This window comes from Bubalus bubalis, chromosome X (genome assembly GCF_019923935.1).
Source record: "Bubalus bubalis isolate 160015118507 breed Murrah chromosome X, NDDB_SH_1, whole genome shotgun sequence".
Classification (NCBI taxonomy): domain Eukaryota; kingdom Metazoa; phylum Chordata; class Mammalia; order Artiodactyla; family Bovidae; genus Bubalus; species Bubalus bubalis.
The window spans coordinates 92,852,854-92,868,050 of record NC_059181.1 but is presented as its reverse complement, the minus strand read 5'-3'; the positions used below and the strand labels follow the sequence as shown (position 1 = coordinate 92,868,050).

General features: G+C 36.7%; 1 protein-coding gene across 5 annotated transcripts in view; it reads left to right on the top strand.

Annotated features, from left to right (window-relative positions):
- Positions 1-14,780, top strand: part of ZMAT1 (zinc finger matrin-type 1) — a 42,684-nt gene extending 27,904 nt beyond the window's left edge. For 3 of the 5 annotated variants that reach the window (XM_006051773.3, XM_044936626.1, XM_006051774.3), the window contains 3 exons: positions 1,453-1,734; positions 11,153-11,252; positions 12,458-14,780. In XM_006051773.3, coding sequence (XP_006051835.2) covers positions 1,453-1,734; positions 11,153-11,252; positions 12,458-13,781 — 1,706 coding nt within the window. In that variant the 3' untranslated portion in view covers positions 13,782-14,780. Of the gene's footprint in view, positions 1-135; positions 1,735-11,152; positions 11,253-12,457 lie in introns of those variants that run through there. The other 2 variants (XM_025275848.3, XM_044936625.1) reach the window with 2 other exon arrangements.
- The last annotated feature ends 417 nt before the right edge of the window (positions 14,781-15,197 follow it).

Here is a 15,197-nt window from a genome sequence, read left to right as displayed (position 1 = left end):
AATACAGAGTCTCTCTATAATTTTTTTCGCATCTCTGCTATCCATTTTTTATTGGAGAGAATTTTACTCTGCCACAAAAACTTGGTTCTTCTGCTCAGTTAATCTCTTTCTGTGCCCTTGACATTTAATATAGAGATCATTATTGCTAGCTAAATTTTAAGAAATGTTGTGACTTCTCCTTTTCAGTTTATTAAATCCAAATAAAAACATGTTTGCTATAAAGAAACAACAATAAGCAACCTGAGCTCTCCGGTTTCTAATCAAATTATTAAGTCATAGTTTCTTCTTACTTCCTCCCCTTGGCATTTATCTCATTCTTTTTTTTTTTTTTTGCTTTAGTACTTTACAAAACATTATCTCATAATGTGTGTTCAGACCAATGTCTTCACCATAATATAGTTATGTTGCAGCATTTTCTGACTTTAACTGTAGACAAAAAAAAAGTGGTATGGAATCTTCTTCTACCCTGATAGCTCATTCCTTTCTTCCTATGAATGTAAAGAAAAAGTACCATTAGCTATATTAATCAGCAGTTATTGAAAACTTACTTTATGTTAGATCCAGAGATCCAGAGAACTATATAACATGTTGATCTGTCCTTCCAGTGATTTTGGGCCACCAGCACATGAGAGAACTGACCCACAGATCTCACTTTTGGCCTGAAGTGGCAGAGTATGCTCCAGCCTGTGTTTTGAAAATGTTGTGTGCTAGAACAAAAAATAATGATTAATCCTCTGGAGTAAATAATTTACCATATTCTCACTAACTTCAACATTTTAGGAATAAAGCATGCCTGGCATCACAATTTTACCTACATTAATTTCCAACTCATAGCATAGGCCACATCAGGATTAAAACATTGTTTTCTTAATAAATGAAATGAATTATTTTTACATTTATTCTAGTCTCCCTGATTTTTGTATATTTGTTGTTCTGCTGTCAGTCAAGAGGGACAGAATCAGTGTACCACACAAAATAAAGCATTTTGTAAAGCCTTATCTTTAGTCCCCCAAATTCATAAATTTGGGCTCAGAAAGGAGACTACATGAAAGAGCTCTGAAATAACTGTAATTGTGGGAACATATAATTTTATAGCCTTGAACAACTGCATAAACTGTATTTTGATACAAACACCACTGAATAGATGATCTACTTACTATGCTACTTAAGAAAGACATCAACTTAGAAGTTGGTACCTGTCTCTTTTACCCTCACTTATTTCAAGAGCCATCCTAATACAGCTCTCATGCCTTCATTGATTGCTGAATATTGCTTCCTGTATCTTTGTTGGAGACACTTGGTGACAGACTTATATTCAATTATTTTTAGCCTGAATACCTTTATCCAACAGTGCTGTGTGGAAAAAGTCCAGAGACAGTAGGTTTTAAAAGAACTCTCTCTAATACTTTATAATGAAAACATGTGGATCACTTTTCATTATGACCATTTCAGCAGGTGTGCCTATTACTACCTCTGCAGAGTCAACTTTTCTGAAGCCTCTTGCTGTCAAGCCTCCTCCAGGTGGGATTAAAGACAAGATTATGCCTTCTTCCAGCAGTGCTTTGGATTTGAATAATCCAAACAAGTATTGCAAGCTCTGTCCTGCTTCTTTTAATAGTCCATTAATGGCCCAACAACATTATGCTGGGAAAAAACACAAAAGAAATGAAGCTAGAAAGAAGTTTATAGACAAGATAAGAGAGAAACCTCTTCCTGCAAAATCAGATGCAAATGGTAAACAGTAAGAATATCCCAAATTTCTTTCTTAGGAAGTTTATAGTTTATAAAAATACTGGCTTATATATATACCATTTTACTCTTACTGAATAGGAGGTTGATAATACTCATGGGATCATAGAATTTTCAGTAAGTAAGGACTTTTGAGTCCATGTAGGTTTGTCTGTGGTTTTCTGGAAAATGAGACCCAGAAAGGTTTAAATGACTCTTATTTATCAAATATGGGAATTACCATGGTTTCATGTTATATTATAGGTACTTACAGAAAGTATTTTAAATTAGTATTATATAGTTATTTCATTCAGTCACTAAGTATGGCTTAAGTGTCTCTTGGGTGCTAGGCTAGTCATTCTTGGGAATACAAATGAAGATGCACCACTTTACCTGATAAGGGCAAGTGTATAAACTACTTGGGTTAATAGCACTTCTTTGCAAGAGGCTGCAGCCATGGATTTTTGTGTACATATTTTTGATAACCAGAGGAGTGAAATAAAATGACTCAAAAAATCTTTTTAAAGGAAATGTATGATTTGCATTGATAGAAGTGGGAAGGACAGAGGATGAACAAAGGAATTTAGGAAGAGTGGCAAGAATTCCGGCACAATAAAGATTCTGATCCTGACTGGAGTGATCCACTTGGTTGTCTAACCATATTTTTTTTTTTCATTTCCCCCCCACAGGCACCTTCTCACTACTAGTGTATTTTATTCCCTTTTCATATTCTCTCTTCCACCCATTTCTTTTCCTCTGCTTACTATTATTTTTCAGTTCCTTCCTTACTAGACTTTTCTGCTTCATGCGGAAATGTTCATTACTCCCTCCTTGAAGCTCTATTCTGCTTTATGTAACTCTTTTTGCATGTGTTCTTTTCTTGTGTTTCTCTTTCTTTTCCGTTTTATTTGGGGGCTCTTTTTAAAATATATTGCCTACATGTCAATGTATGGCAAAAACCACTATAATATTGTGAAGTAATTAGCCTCCAATTAAAATAAATAAAATTTTAAAAATTAATTAAAAATATTATTGCCTAAATGTAGGCATTCCCATGATTCCATTCTTGACCTTAATCTGTAAAATAATCTAATCCATTCCCTTGATTTCTTATCTCATCTATATGCTTATGAACTTTCTGTAAAACTTTAGACTCATATATCCAAAGAGCAGCTACCTCTTCACCTGGACACCTCATAGCCATTTCAAATCCACTCAGTCATTCCAAGTAGAAACCTGTAGTTAACTTTAAATCCCCCAACACCATCTACTTCACTTTCTGTATCTAATGAAGTACCAAGCCATGACTGTTTTACCTTCTGAATATCACTGTTACCTTATCTCCTGCTCTGCTTTTCTTATACTAGTTCAAGCCCTCAATATCTTTCCTAGAGCTTTGCTATTCAAAGTGTTGTTTGTAGGCAGCATCATCAGCACCACTTCAGAGCTTGTTAGAAAAAAGAATCTCAGGCTTCACTGCAGACCTACTGAATCTGAATCTGCATTTTATGCATTTTAACAAGATCCCTGGGTGGTTTGTACTCACAATAAATTTTGAGAAGCATTGTTCAAGAATATTGACACAGCCTCCTAACTATTCTCCGTCCATCAGTTTTGTCTCCCCAAATCCACCCTCAATTTAACCACTGGAGTATTTCACCTAAAGTGCATATCTTTCTATGTCACTTCCCTGCTTAAAAATCCTTATTTTTCTATTTTCTAAGGATAAAAATATAAGCTTCATAGTTCTCTACCATCTTGTCCTGTCTTCCTCCTCCAGGCTTATTCCCTGCTACTTCCTGCTGTGATCTTTGTGAGTCATGAACCTGCAAAATGCTTTTAGTTTCTGTGCCTTTCATGCTGCCATTTTGCCTGGAACATCTTCATGTCCCTCTTTTCTTGACCAACTCTTACTCATACTTTAAAATGCTACTTCCCTGTAAGTCTTTTTACTTCCTTCAAGGCTTGTCTTCTCTGCTTCCTTAACCTGCATATCTAATTATCTCTTCCTGTGTCTTTGTCTCCCATTAGAATGTAAGGTCTTTGAGGAAGGGGATTTCATCTAACTCATCTGTATTTCCATTCCTAGAGATAGAAACTGGCACAGAGTAGGCCTACCTCAATAGACATTAGTTTAATATATGAATCAGTGAACTATTAACCTTTATTTATTGAATGCTAACCCTGTGTTTGTATTATTAAGTTTGCTGCTTATTGTGATTCAACATCTCACCAAAAGTTACATAGAAATCTGTGTTTTTATCTAGAATTTTAAAGAATGTTGATTTAGACAAATGTAGAAATAGAAGTTGGAGAAGGCAATGGCAATGCATTCCAGTACTCTTGCCTGGAGAATCCCATGGACGCTGGAGCCTGGTGGGCTGCAGTTCGTGGGGTCACTAAGAGTCAGACATGACTGGGCAACTTCACTTTCACTTTTCACTTTCATGCATTGGAGAAGGAAATGGCAACCCACTCCAGTGTTCTTGCCTGGAGAATCCCAGGGATGGGGGAGCCTGGTGGGCTGCCATCTATGGGGTCGCACAGAGTCGGACACGACTGAAACGACTTAGCAGCAGCAGCAGCAGCAGAAATAGAAGTCGTAGGGCTCCTGAAAGTCATGGAAGTTAGAAGATACAACAGACTTGATAGGTTGTTTTTCCTGTTGCCATACAGAGCGTTCTCTGAAATAAGTGGCTTCTAGTTGTGTGGCATTGGGTAAATTGGAACTGAAAAGTGTGTCAGCTCTGAGAGAGAGGTGTACTCTGGTCACTTCTGAAAGGAGGGTTATTTTACACTCTGAAGTTGCAAGATTATTAGAATGAGAGAAAGAGGATTTTGGTGAAATTTTCATCTGGCCAGGGAGGCGGGCTGCTGATCATCAGCATAATTTAATCCAGTCATTGAAGTCGTTTTACATTAGCCTCTGAAGCTGGAAGCTCAAAAGATTTTCAACCCTGCCTTAACTATTTCATTTTGATTACAGTAAACATTGAGGATTAAAAAATAGCTGGAGCACTGTTGTACAGCAGAAACTAACACAACACTGTAGAGCAATTATATTCCAATTTTTTTTTAAAAATTTAAAAAAAAACTAGCTGGAGAATTTAAATTAGCCAATGAGAATTTCAAAGAACAGCAACAGCAGAAGCCCATATATTATAAGTGAGCAAGCAGTAAGACAAAAGCAGTTTAACATGTGCCACTTTAATTATTTTTACTCTTCACCCAGTTTCTCCCTTCTTGCTCTCTTTGCCTTCTTTTTTATCTGCTATTGTTTATATATGTTTCTACTCTATCTAATCTCTTTCTCTGTTTCTTCATCATTCTTACTGCTCTCTTCATGTCCTTCATCCAGCCCAGATCTTACTAGCACAGGAATTGCTGCCATAACGATACAGAGCTAAAGTATGTATGTATTTTTTATTTATTGTATTTATTTCATTAATTTATAGCCCCATTGTTGTATTTATTGTCTCACCTTCACCTGTAACTCAACGTACCTAACACTGAATTAATAATCTTCCCTGAAACCATCTTGAATTTATCAAGTTTTTTGTTTTTGCCAGTAGTAGCACTATTTTTTAGTCACCTACACTTGAATCTTTGAGGGCATCTTTGACAAAATTCCCCTATATCCTATCCATCCACAGTCTTATCAAGTCTTCTTAGAACTGTTTCTCCTACCTGTACCCTTCCATTGCATTTTCATTACCATCACTTTAATGCTGTAACCACCTTCTAGAAGGCTTTACTTATACCTCATTGTTATTCTCTCACTACCTAGTAGCAAGATTTCAACCTAGGATCAATTCCACAGTCTACCTGTTCTACTTTTACATTCAGAATACTTAGTGGTGCTATGGAAAATTATATAAGGCTAGAGATTGGGTACCTCTATAGAGTCTTAGTATCCAATCCCTGTGACCTTTTAGTCCTACTTAGTACTTTTCCTTTTCCTTCATTTTCCTTTCAGCAGTAATTTTTAAATCTACACCACCTTCCAACACTTTGTTCTACTCTTCAACACCCCACCTCCTCACATCCTTCAGACAAGCTTATTCCTTATGCCATCAAGAAAAATGTAACCATCACATGTGGATACCAAGCATCTTACCCTAACCAAATAATCCTTTAACCTTGAGTTTCCCTTTCACTATGATACTTTCCCCTTGTTTTCTTAGCCAAGGTTTTTGTTGTTGTGTTCTTATTTTTCAGATATGCTCTTACTGTCCTCACTGATATTCACTCCTCAACTCACTGCCATTTGTTGCCACACATCCCCCCAGCCCTCCACACCACCACTCTACTATTTCACTGAAACTATTCCTCACAGGGTTGTTGTGACTTCTAAATGCTTAAATCCCATAGACATCTTTGCTCCATTCACTAAACATTCCTCTTAAAAATCTCTACTTCCTTAGCTCCTTTGACATCACTTTCTCCTGTTCATCCTTGCAACTCTGTCCTTCTTGACTTTTCATGGACCCCCTCCTCCTCTACCGTCTAGTTTAAAGAGTGACACTATCCAGGGTTTTTATCATTATGTTCCTATTCCTGTTCCCACCCATACATTGTCCTCAAGAGATCTCATCCACTCTGTCTTAATTACCCTTTATCCTCAGATTTCTCCAAAATCACTCTAAGCTATCGTTTCCCTTTCAAATTCCCATATCTAACTACCTGTTGGACACCTTTATATGGAAATCTCAGAGATATAGCAGACTCTGTGTATCCAAATTCAAACTCACCATTGATTATTCTCCCATGTCCAGTAGTATTCCTTATGAAATTCCAATTCAGTTAGGATCACCACACACTCAGTCATCAAACTATGCTGAGTTATTTTAGACCTCTCTAGATTCCTCCTTCTCCTTTATCTCCCATATTTAATCAGTCATTAAATTTTGTTGGATTTAATGGTAAATATTACATCAATATCTCTGCTCCTGTCAGTCCCTACTGTGACCTTTCTAGCCCATGCCTCCTTATCTCTTGCCTGGTCTGGTATATTTATGTAACTGTGGTCTCCTTACTTCCAGGCTTGCTCCTCTCAAAATTACCTTCCATATTGCAGTTAGAGAAGAGATTTCTCTAAAACACACAATTGACCATGTTACATACTGGTTAAACCACCTGATGGTTTCCCAGCCCACAGAATAAAAAGTCTAGACTCCTTGTGCTCTGTGTGCTCAGTTGCTCAGTCGTGTCCAAGTCTTTGTGACCCAATGGACTGTAGCCCGCCAGGCTTCTCTGTCCATGGAATCTTCCAGGCAAGAATACTGGAATGGGTTGCCATTTCCTACTCCAGGGGATGAGCCCAACCCAGGGACCAAAACCCATGTCTCTTATATCTCCTGCATTGGCAAGCAGGTTCTTTACCACTGCACCACCTGCTAAACTCCTTAGCATAATACAGAAGTCTCTTTGATCTGACACCTTTTTGCCTCTCCCATGCCATCCCCTTATATTTTATTCTACAATTCCAAATTTCAAAAAGTTCCTATAAATACTTCTATGCTCTTTTCAACTCCTTTCACCATTAACTACTTTTCCAAATTTAACTAAGGCCTCATCTCCTTCAGTAGCACTCTTCAGACTCCCATATTATACTAAGTGTATCTGCTTCCTGGAATTCCCATACGTCTTAAGCATACTTCTCTTATCTTTTATGAAATGAGATTGAACCCCTCTGTTCATGTATCTTTTTCTCATTTGAATTTGTGAGCAACCTGCCCATTTTGTTCATCTTGTACCCCTAGCATCTAGCATGATACTTGGTGCCACAGAGGTATTTAGTGTTTGTTGAACAGATTATTTGAATTCAGCACACCATGCTCATTTCTGTCTCTTCCATACCTGATATTATTTTCATCCCCTAGAATGCCCTACCTATTTTCCTTATAATTCAAATCCTTTTCCTCCAAAGTCCTTCACAACTTCCCTCACTGCTCTCACTCTTGGTATTCTCCCTTTCCTCTGATTTCTCATAGGCTTTACTATTCATTGACAGTTGTGTTATAGTCTCTTAACTTAATTGGCCCCTTAAGATAGGGATTGTATTTTATATTGAAATATATTTCTCAGTGCTTTATACTCCAATGAATATATATTTTTCTCAATATTTGATAATTGTTTATTGAGAGGCAGTGGGATAAACATAGAGGTGTTTGAGTCACTTGCCCAGTTGTACCTTAAATTCCTCAGGTATAAAATGAAAATAAGGCTACGTCACAGGATTGAAAAAAGGGTGAAATGAAGCAGTATATAGCATACCCATCACAGAATATGTCCTCAACAAATGTTAGTTTTCTTAAAATATTGTTTCCCTGTCATAATTTTTAAACATGTAATTTGTACATTTTCTGTTTTTTCTTCATAAGCTAAATGCCATGTTAAGTTGCATTTTTGCTTACATGTAGCTCTCAATTGATTTTCCCCATTTAAGATATTAGACCAATGATTCTCATTCTCTACTACATACTAAAATCATGCAGGGATCTTTTAGAAATCCTAATGTTCAGGCCATCCCTCAAATCAATTAAATTAGAATCCCTGGCACTCACATTAGTGTTTTTTTTTTCTTTTCTAACTCCCCAAGTGATTACAATATAGAGCCAAGATTGAGAACCATAATGTTAGACTATAAAGACATGCATTCCCCTAATCTCTCCTTTGAAATCAAAGACCTTAGTCCAGGGAGTTATAAGATAGGACTGTGATTAGGAGAAAAGTCTGCCCCACATGTGTTAGGTTATGGATGATTTTGAAAGTTACCAGATACAAAGAAACTTGAGTTGCTGGGTGAAGTCAGAAACAAGGAATCCTAGCAGGGCTGAGGGGAGCAAAATTTGACAGGCCCAAGGAACAGACTCAGGAGAATGGACAGTATGAGAAACAGTAGAGGCAGGTTTCAGTAGGATTAGACCAGGAATTTTGATCTTGAGACAAATACATAGGCTTCATGTCTTCACAGAAAGGGTTTACACCATTTTCATATGTTATTTTCTCAGAAGACTATCCTAGAAAAAGAATATCAACGTGTTAAAAAGACAAGGGCTAAGGTAATAGAGAAAGCAACGGCAACTCACTCCAGTACTCTTGCCTGGAAAATCCCATGGACGGAGGAGCCTGGTAGGCTGCAGTCCATGGGGTCTCGAAGAGTCAGACACGACTGAGTGACTTCCCTTTCACTTTTCACTTTCATGCATTGGAGAAGGAAATGGCAACCCACTCCAGTATTCTTGCCTGGAGAATCCCAGGGACAGAGGAGCCTAGTGGGCTGCCGTCTATGGGGTCGCACAGAGTCGGACACGACTGAAGCAACTTAGCAGCAGCAAGGTAATAGAAGCAGACCATACTTTTCCAGAACTGCTTCTAGGTCTTTCATATGTGACCTGCAGCTCCTCTAAACTACTATATTGCCTGTATTATAATCTTCTGATATAACTTGTGAAGAAACCAAGGAGGAACTGAAAAGAACATTATATATACTCTATAAGCACTAGACAAATGTGTAAAACCTCTGAAATATAATCTAAGTTTATAATCATTGGAGATCATCAAGGCAGTGGTGCTTAACAGTCTCTGCACAGAAAAATCAACTAGAATGCTTGCAGAAAGTAAGAAAGCCTAGTTCTACCCCTAGAGATTCTGATTAAATTGGTTTTATGTTGAGCTGTAACATGAATAATTTTTAGAGTTCTCCACATGGTTCTAATATGTAACTAACACATTAGAAACCAGGAGTCCTGCTTATCTTGCATAACTTGGGTGCCCTCAGAATACGTATCCAAGTGAATCCGAGCCTTAATTTTCCCACCTGTAAATAATGTTAGCTATAATGTCTGTAAAGGGTTTTTATAAGCATGCAGAGTCCTGGATTCAATTCTCAGCTTTGCCAGAATCTTCAAAGGTGATTAGCCTCAAATGAAGGACTTCCCAAACCAAAAACAAAATTGCAAGATGGTGATAAATAACAAAGGAACTGGAAAGACACTCCTTTAAGGTTTTTTTTCCACCCATTCTGTGACAATAATTAGCTGGAATATTGTTAAAATACAAATTCCCTGTCCCAATGTATCATATTCTCCAGAAGAAGGGGTCTGGGGATCTATATTTTTAACTCACACTCCAATTGATTCTTATCAGAGAAGTCTGGGAAACATTGCAGTTTAATTCACTGTCTTCTGTTATTGGTTTATGGTAGGAACATAAATAGATATTTCAGTTCCCAGGTTTGTAAAAAAAAAATATCATTTAGATTATCCTCTTATTGGTATCAGTAATATAGGAAACCAAATTATAATCAGAAGTGACTTGGCAAGTGCAAAAGTCAGCACAGGAAGAGAGGATAGTTTTGAAGAATCATTTATTCAGACTTTGATGTAACCGGCTGAGCTCTCCTGGGCCCACTGCAGAAAATACATCAATAGTGAGCATAGTCCTCATGTGCTTCAAAGTCAGGATCTTCCTTTCCCTGTGACAGTAGTTTCCTGTCTCTATGATTAATCTTTGCTTGGACATGGCCAATACACCTAGTGATGATTAATTTAGTGTCCTTTAAATGATCAATTTGCTGTTTGATTTCAAAGAAGATAGCCTTGCTGGACCCTAAAATCTCTGCAGCCATGAATTTATTGCCTCTTCTTTAGAGTGAGATTGTTTTTATATTTAGCTTAATGAAATTTATTAATTTGCATCTTCTGACTGAAGAGAAAGTGGAGGGATAATAAGATTAAGAAAATAAAACTTAACCTATCACCTGCTTCCAGTTCTATCTATCAGTCAGAATAGAGAGGTAACTAGTATACCTATTCTATAGTTCTTGACTCTTATGAAGTGGTAACTAATAGTTTTATTTTAGAATTTTGCTTTCAGCATTTATCTTGAGAGTGGGGCTCACTGAAACTCGCTCTAAAATCTGTCTATGGAAATCACTTTTGGTAAACTAATGCATTACAGTGATTTCAGGTAAGAGAGTAAACATTTGCCTTTATTCATCTTTAATATTTTGGGATGTTTCAAGTTTTAGTTGGGTAGAAAGAAAGTTGGGGACAAACAAAAAGAGGTTGATTGAGGGATTAAGAGGCAAAGATAGATTAGGCACACTACATTTGAAGTGTCTGTTGTACTTTCGCATAACAAAAATAAACAAGCAGATAGCAGTTTCTTAAAGAGACCAAGGCTGGAGCTTCAGTGTGGTATAGTGTGAAGAATTTTGGACTTTAAGAGACGTGGGCTCTGAGAAGCTATCTCTGTTACTAACTGACTCTGCAACTTCAACCAAATCATTTATCTTCTCTAGGCCTTATCTTTAAATTGGGAAAGTTCAAGTAGATGGTTTCTAGTAAACTCCTGTCCAGCTATGTAATTCTAAGTATATTCCTATTGACCTTTTTAACTTGAACTCTGTTTTTTCCAGCATTTAGTATGAGAACCTACGATTGTCGTATTTGTAATATCACCTTTACATCTTTAGAAATGTTCCGGTCTCATATGCAAGGAGGTGAACATCAACTTAAGTAAGAATTTCTTACCAAAGTGTTTGTATGATACCAAAAAACAGGGGTTCTGTCAAGTATCTTTACATGTATTTTACAAACTTTCTAGACATTTATTTCCTTAAGAGTTGATCCTGGATATGGTTGGTAGTATTTGTAACATATTATATGCTAGTTCCATCTCCTAGGGAGTTCTCTAGCCATGATAGTATGATAGTATGCCGAAAGAGCTGGCTCACAGGCAACCCTGCTGACCAGACATCTTTGGAAGGATGCTAAAGGATCATTCTCAGGCTAGCCAGATAATTCAAATAATCCCTGTAATCCTTGGAAGGTTGGCTAGTTCCAGAGATTCAGCTATCCATTTGTCATCCTTCCAGTGAGGTATAGTGGTTAAGAAAAAAGGTCTTGCTGTTAAACAGAATCAAACTGGAATACCAGATCTTTCTGCCAAGTAATTTTGGACAGCTCTGACATAAAGTGGTTATAATGAAGTATAAAAATACGGGTAAGGTCCCATTGTAGGAGCTTAGTACACATTTATTCCAATTTGTTCTGTTATTTTAAGGAGAAGATTGACTGGACAGTTGGGGACTGGATAAGTCAAGTAGTGGGACAGGGGGGCACTTAAGTATTGTATATTTATTTTGTTGCTTTTAGTATAACTTACATTATTCTGGTAGAAAATATTTGTATTATTGAGTCTGAATACTAGGTAGCTAAATTGTATAACTAACCAAATTAACCTTCATTTACACTCTGTAAAATTTCAGAGTTCCAGAATAAATAGATGTCACATTTATAGATCTATACAAGGAACTGATAATTAGAACTTTTTACAGCAATGTGACATGCAGATCAGACCATCTTTAGGGCATTAAATATTATTGGTCCTTTCCCACACATCCCAACATGTCTTACATTTTTAAGTACTACAACAGTATCAGATATGTCTGCTTCTTTATACCTATCTTCCCTTTCATCCCAAGTGTGAAAATTTTTTATGTATAAAAAATTGTGAGGTGCCTAGGAGATATGTGACTATTCCTGCTTCTTCTCTTTGGCATACAAAGTCATGATTTATAGCTTTTATATTAAGGTAGGTTTTAAAATTTTGCTTGGGCCTCTGTTGTATTTTTTTTTTCAAACTAGTATTTTTGAAAGCAAAGCAAATATTCCAAATAAAATAATCTAGTAACAAGAACTTTCTACTGTCTTATTTGCAGAGAATCCATTGTTATTAATCTAGTGAAGAAATCAAGGAAGCCACCAGAATCTTGCCAAGATGAATATACAGATTACATCAAAGTACAGAAAGCCAGAGGATCAGAACCAAAGACTTGTTTTAGAAAGATGGAAGAAGGTTCTTTGGAAGCCTTTGGGTACAGAGAAGCAGTTGATTCTAGATCCAGACATAGAATGTTTGAACAAAGATCCCCAGGTGAGACTTTCTGGACATACCCAGGACCATATAATATTTCACAAACAGTGGAAAACCAGTTACCTCATTGCTTACCAGCTCAATCAAAGAAAACATATGACTCTTTTCAAGATGAACTGGAAGATTATATCAAAGCGCAGAAAGCCAGAGGACTAGATCCAAAGACTTGTTTCAGAAAGGAAAGAGAGAGCTCTGTGGAAACCCATGGGTACAGAGAAATTGATTCTGGACCCAGACCAAGAATGTGTGAACAAAGATATTCATTTGCGACTTCTCAGACCTACCAACGACCATACACTACTTCACCAGTGGAAAGCCAATTATATCACTGGTTACCAGCTCAGTCAAAGAGGACATATAACTCTTTCCAAGATGAACTTGAGGATTATATCAAAGTGCAGAAAGCCAGAGGACTAGAGCCAAAGACTTCTTTCAGAAAGATAAGTGATAGCTCTGTAGAAACCCATAAGCACAGAGAAATGGTTGATTACAGACTCAGACCTAGAATGTTTGAGCAAAAACTCCCATTTGAGACTTTCCAGACTTACCCAGGATCATACAGTATTTCACAGGCAGAAGAAAACCTGTTACCTCATCCTTTACCAACTCATGACAACAAACAGAGATTAGACCCTGTGACCTACTGTCAACCCACAAGAGACTGTTTCCCAGAAAAACCAGTACCCCTGAGCCTTAGTCAGCAGGACAATAACTCTGGCACATACAGTGTAGAATCTGACGTTTATAAGCACCTCTCCTCAGGAAACGATACCAGTGAGCATCAAGCAGGTCGTAAGCGGAAACATCAGAAGAGAAGAAGGCACATGGAGAAAGGTGAAGAAAGGCCAGAGAAGGAGCAGTCCAAGCATAAAAGAAAAAAGGGTTATGGGGATACAGATCTAGACAAGGACAAGGGCACTGGGGAAGGGAAAAGAGGCAGAGATAAACTCAGTGTCAGTTCAGGAAAGCTTAAGCATCGAAAAAAGAAAAAAAGCCGTGGTGTACCCTCTGAGAAGGAAGAACGTAAGCACAAGAAAGAGAAAAAGAAACCTGTTGAAGAAAAGACGGAAGAGGAAATGCTTTGGGATGAGTCTATTCTTGGATTTTAAACTTTTAGCCTTGTTTACCCCAGGAGAAATAGAATGGGGGAATTTAGACAAAGACAGAAACATCCAATGAAGAAAAAGAGAGGTGAGTACAGTCAGTGTCAGTTCAAGAACGCTTAGTTTTTTGTGTGTAAAAATTGAAATTGACTTGAAAGAAGAGACAAACAAGCCTAAACCTCGCCTCTGAGAAAGAAGAACAAAAGAACACAGATAAGAACATAAGAGAAAAGGAAGCCAGTTAAAAGACAAACATGTCAGCGCTTTAGGACGAGTCTTCTCTTGGATTTTGAACTTTTCAGTTGTGTTCCTTTAAGGTTGAATTGAAGAAATAAGTTGAAGTGTTTGGTTTCATGAAATTCATGTTATTTGAATTTCCCTAAGTGAACAGTTACTTTAACCGTTAACAAAAGCCAAGTAAAGTAAGAGTATTCAATATGCCTTTTCCTTAAGTTATTTTTCTCATTTCTTAACATGGAAGAAAAATTACATATTTCCTACGTATAAAGTAATTTATCTTAATGAGGCTGTCTCTGCTTCTGTTCATCCAGTTGCTCTGATAGTGAATTATTTACCTATGGGAGAAAATTAGTTTTAAATGAGAAAATCAGCAGGCATTATAGAATCCATCCTCTGTTTGGGTTGTGTTAGTGTTGGTGGTATTTTTTATTGCTATTATATGTTTGTTTATGTTTCTTGGTTTTCTCCAAGGAAAATATGTGAAGCAATTTAGATTGATTTTTTGTTTGTTTGTTAAATATAATTTACAGTGTATTTTTGTATTTTCTAGTTCTGAAAGTGGGAAAGTCTATAATAAATGTAGATGATATATAGTTTTAAAGAGTTCTCTCAAAAAGTACTGATAAAAAATCAGTCTATATTCTGTAAATGTTTATATTAAAGTGTTTTAATTTCTATATATTGTTTTATGTAAATAATTATTTCCCAGCTGAATATTATTTTACTTTGGGAGTGAGAGGGGAAATAAACAATTTTCACCTCTAAGGAGATCACACTGTAAAGTTTTTTGTTTTGTTTTCCTTACTGATATTTCTATTTATTTATTTTTTAATTCATTTTTTTAACACCAAAAACATTCTGTATTGAGGTATAGCCAATTAACAATGTTGTGATAGTTTCAGGTGAACAGTGAAGGGACTCAGCCGTACATATTCATGTATCCATTCTCCCCCAAACCACTTTCCCATCCAGGCTGGCATATAACATTGAGCAGAATTCCATGTGGTATACAATTGGTTTTTGTTGCTTATCCATTTAAAATATAGCAGTGTATACATGGCCTTCCAAAAGTCTTTAACTATCCCTTCCCCCTGGCAACCATGAGTTCCTTTTCTAAGTCTGTGAGTCTCTTCCTGTTTCATAAGTAAGTTAATTTGTATCATTTCTTTTTAGATTCCACAT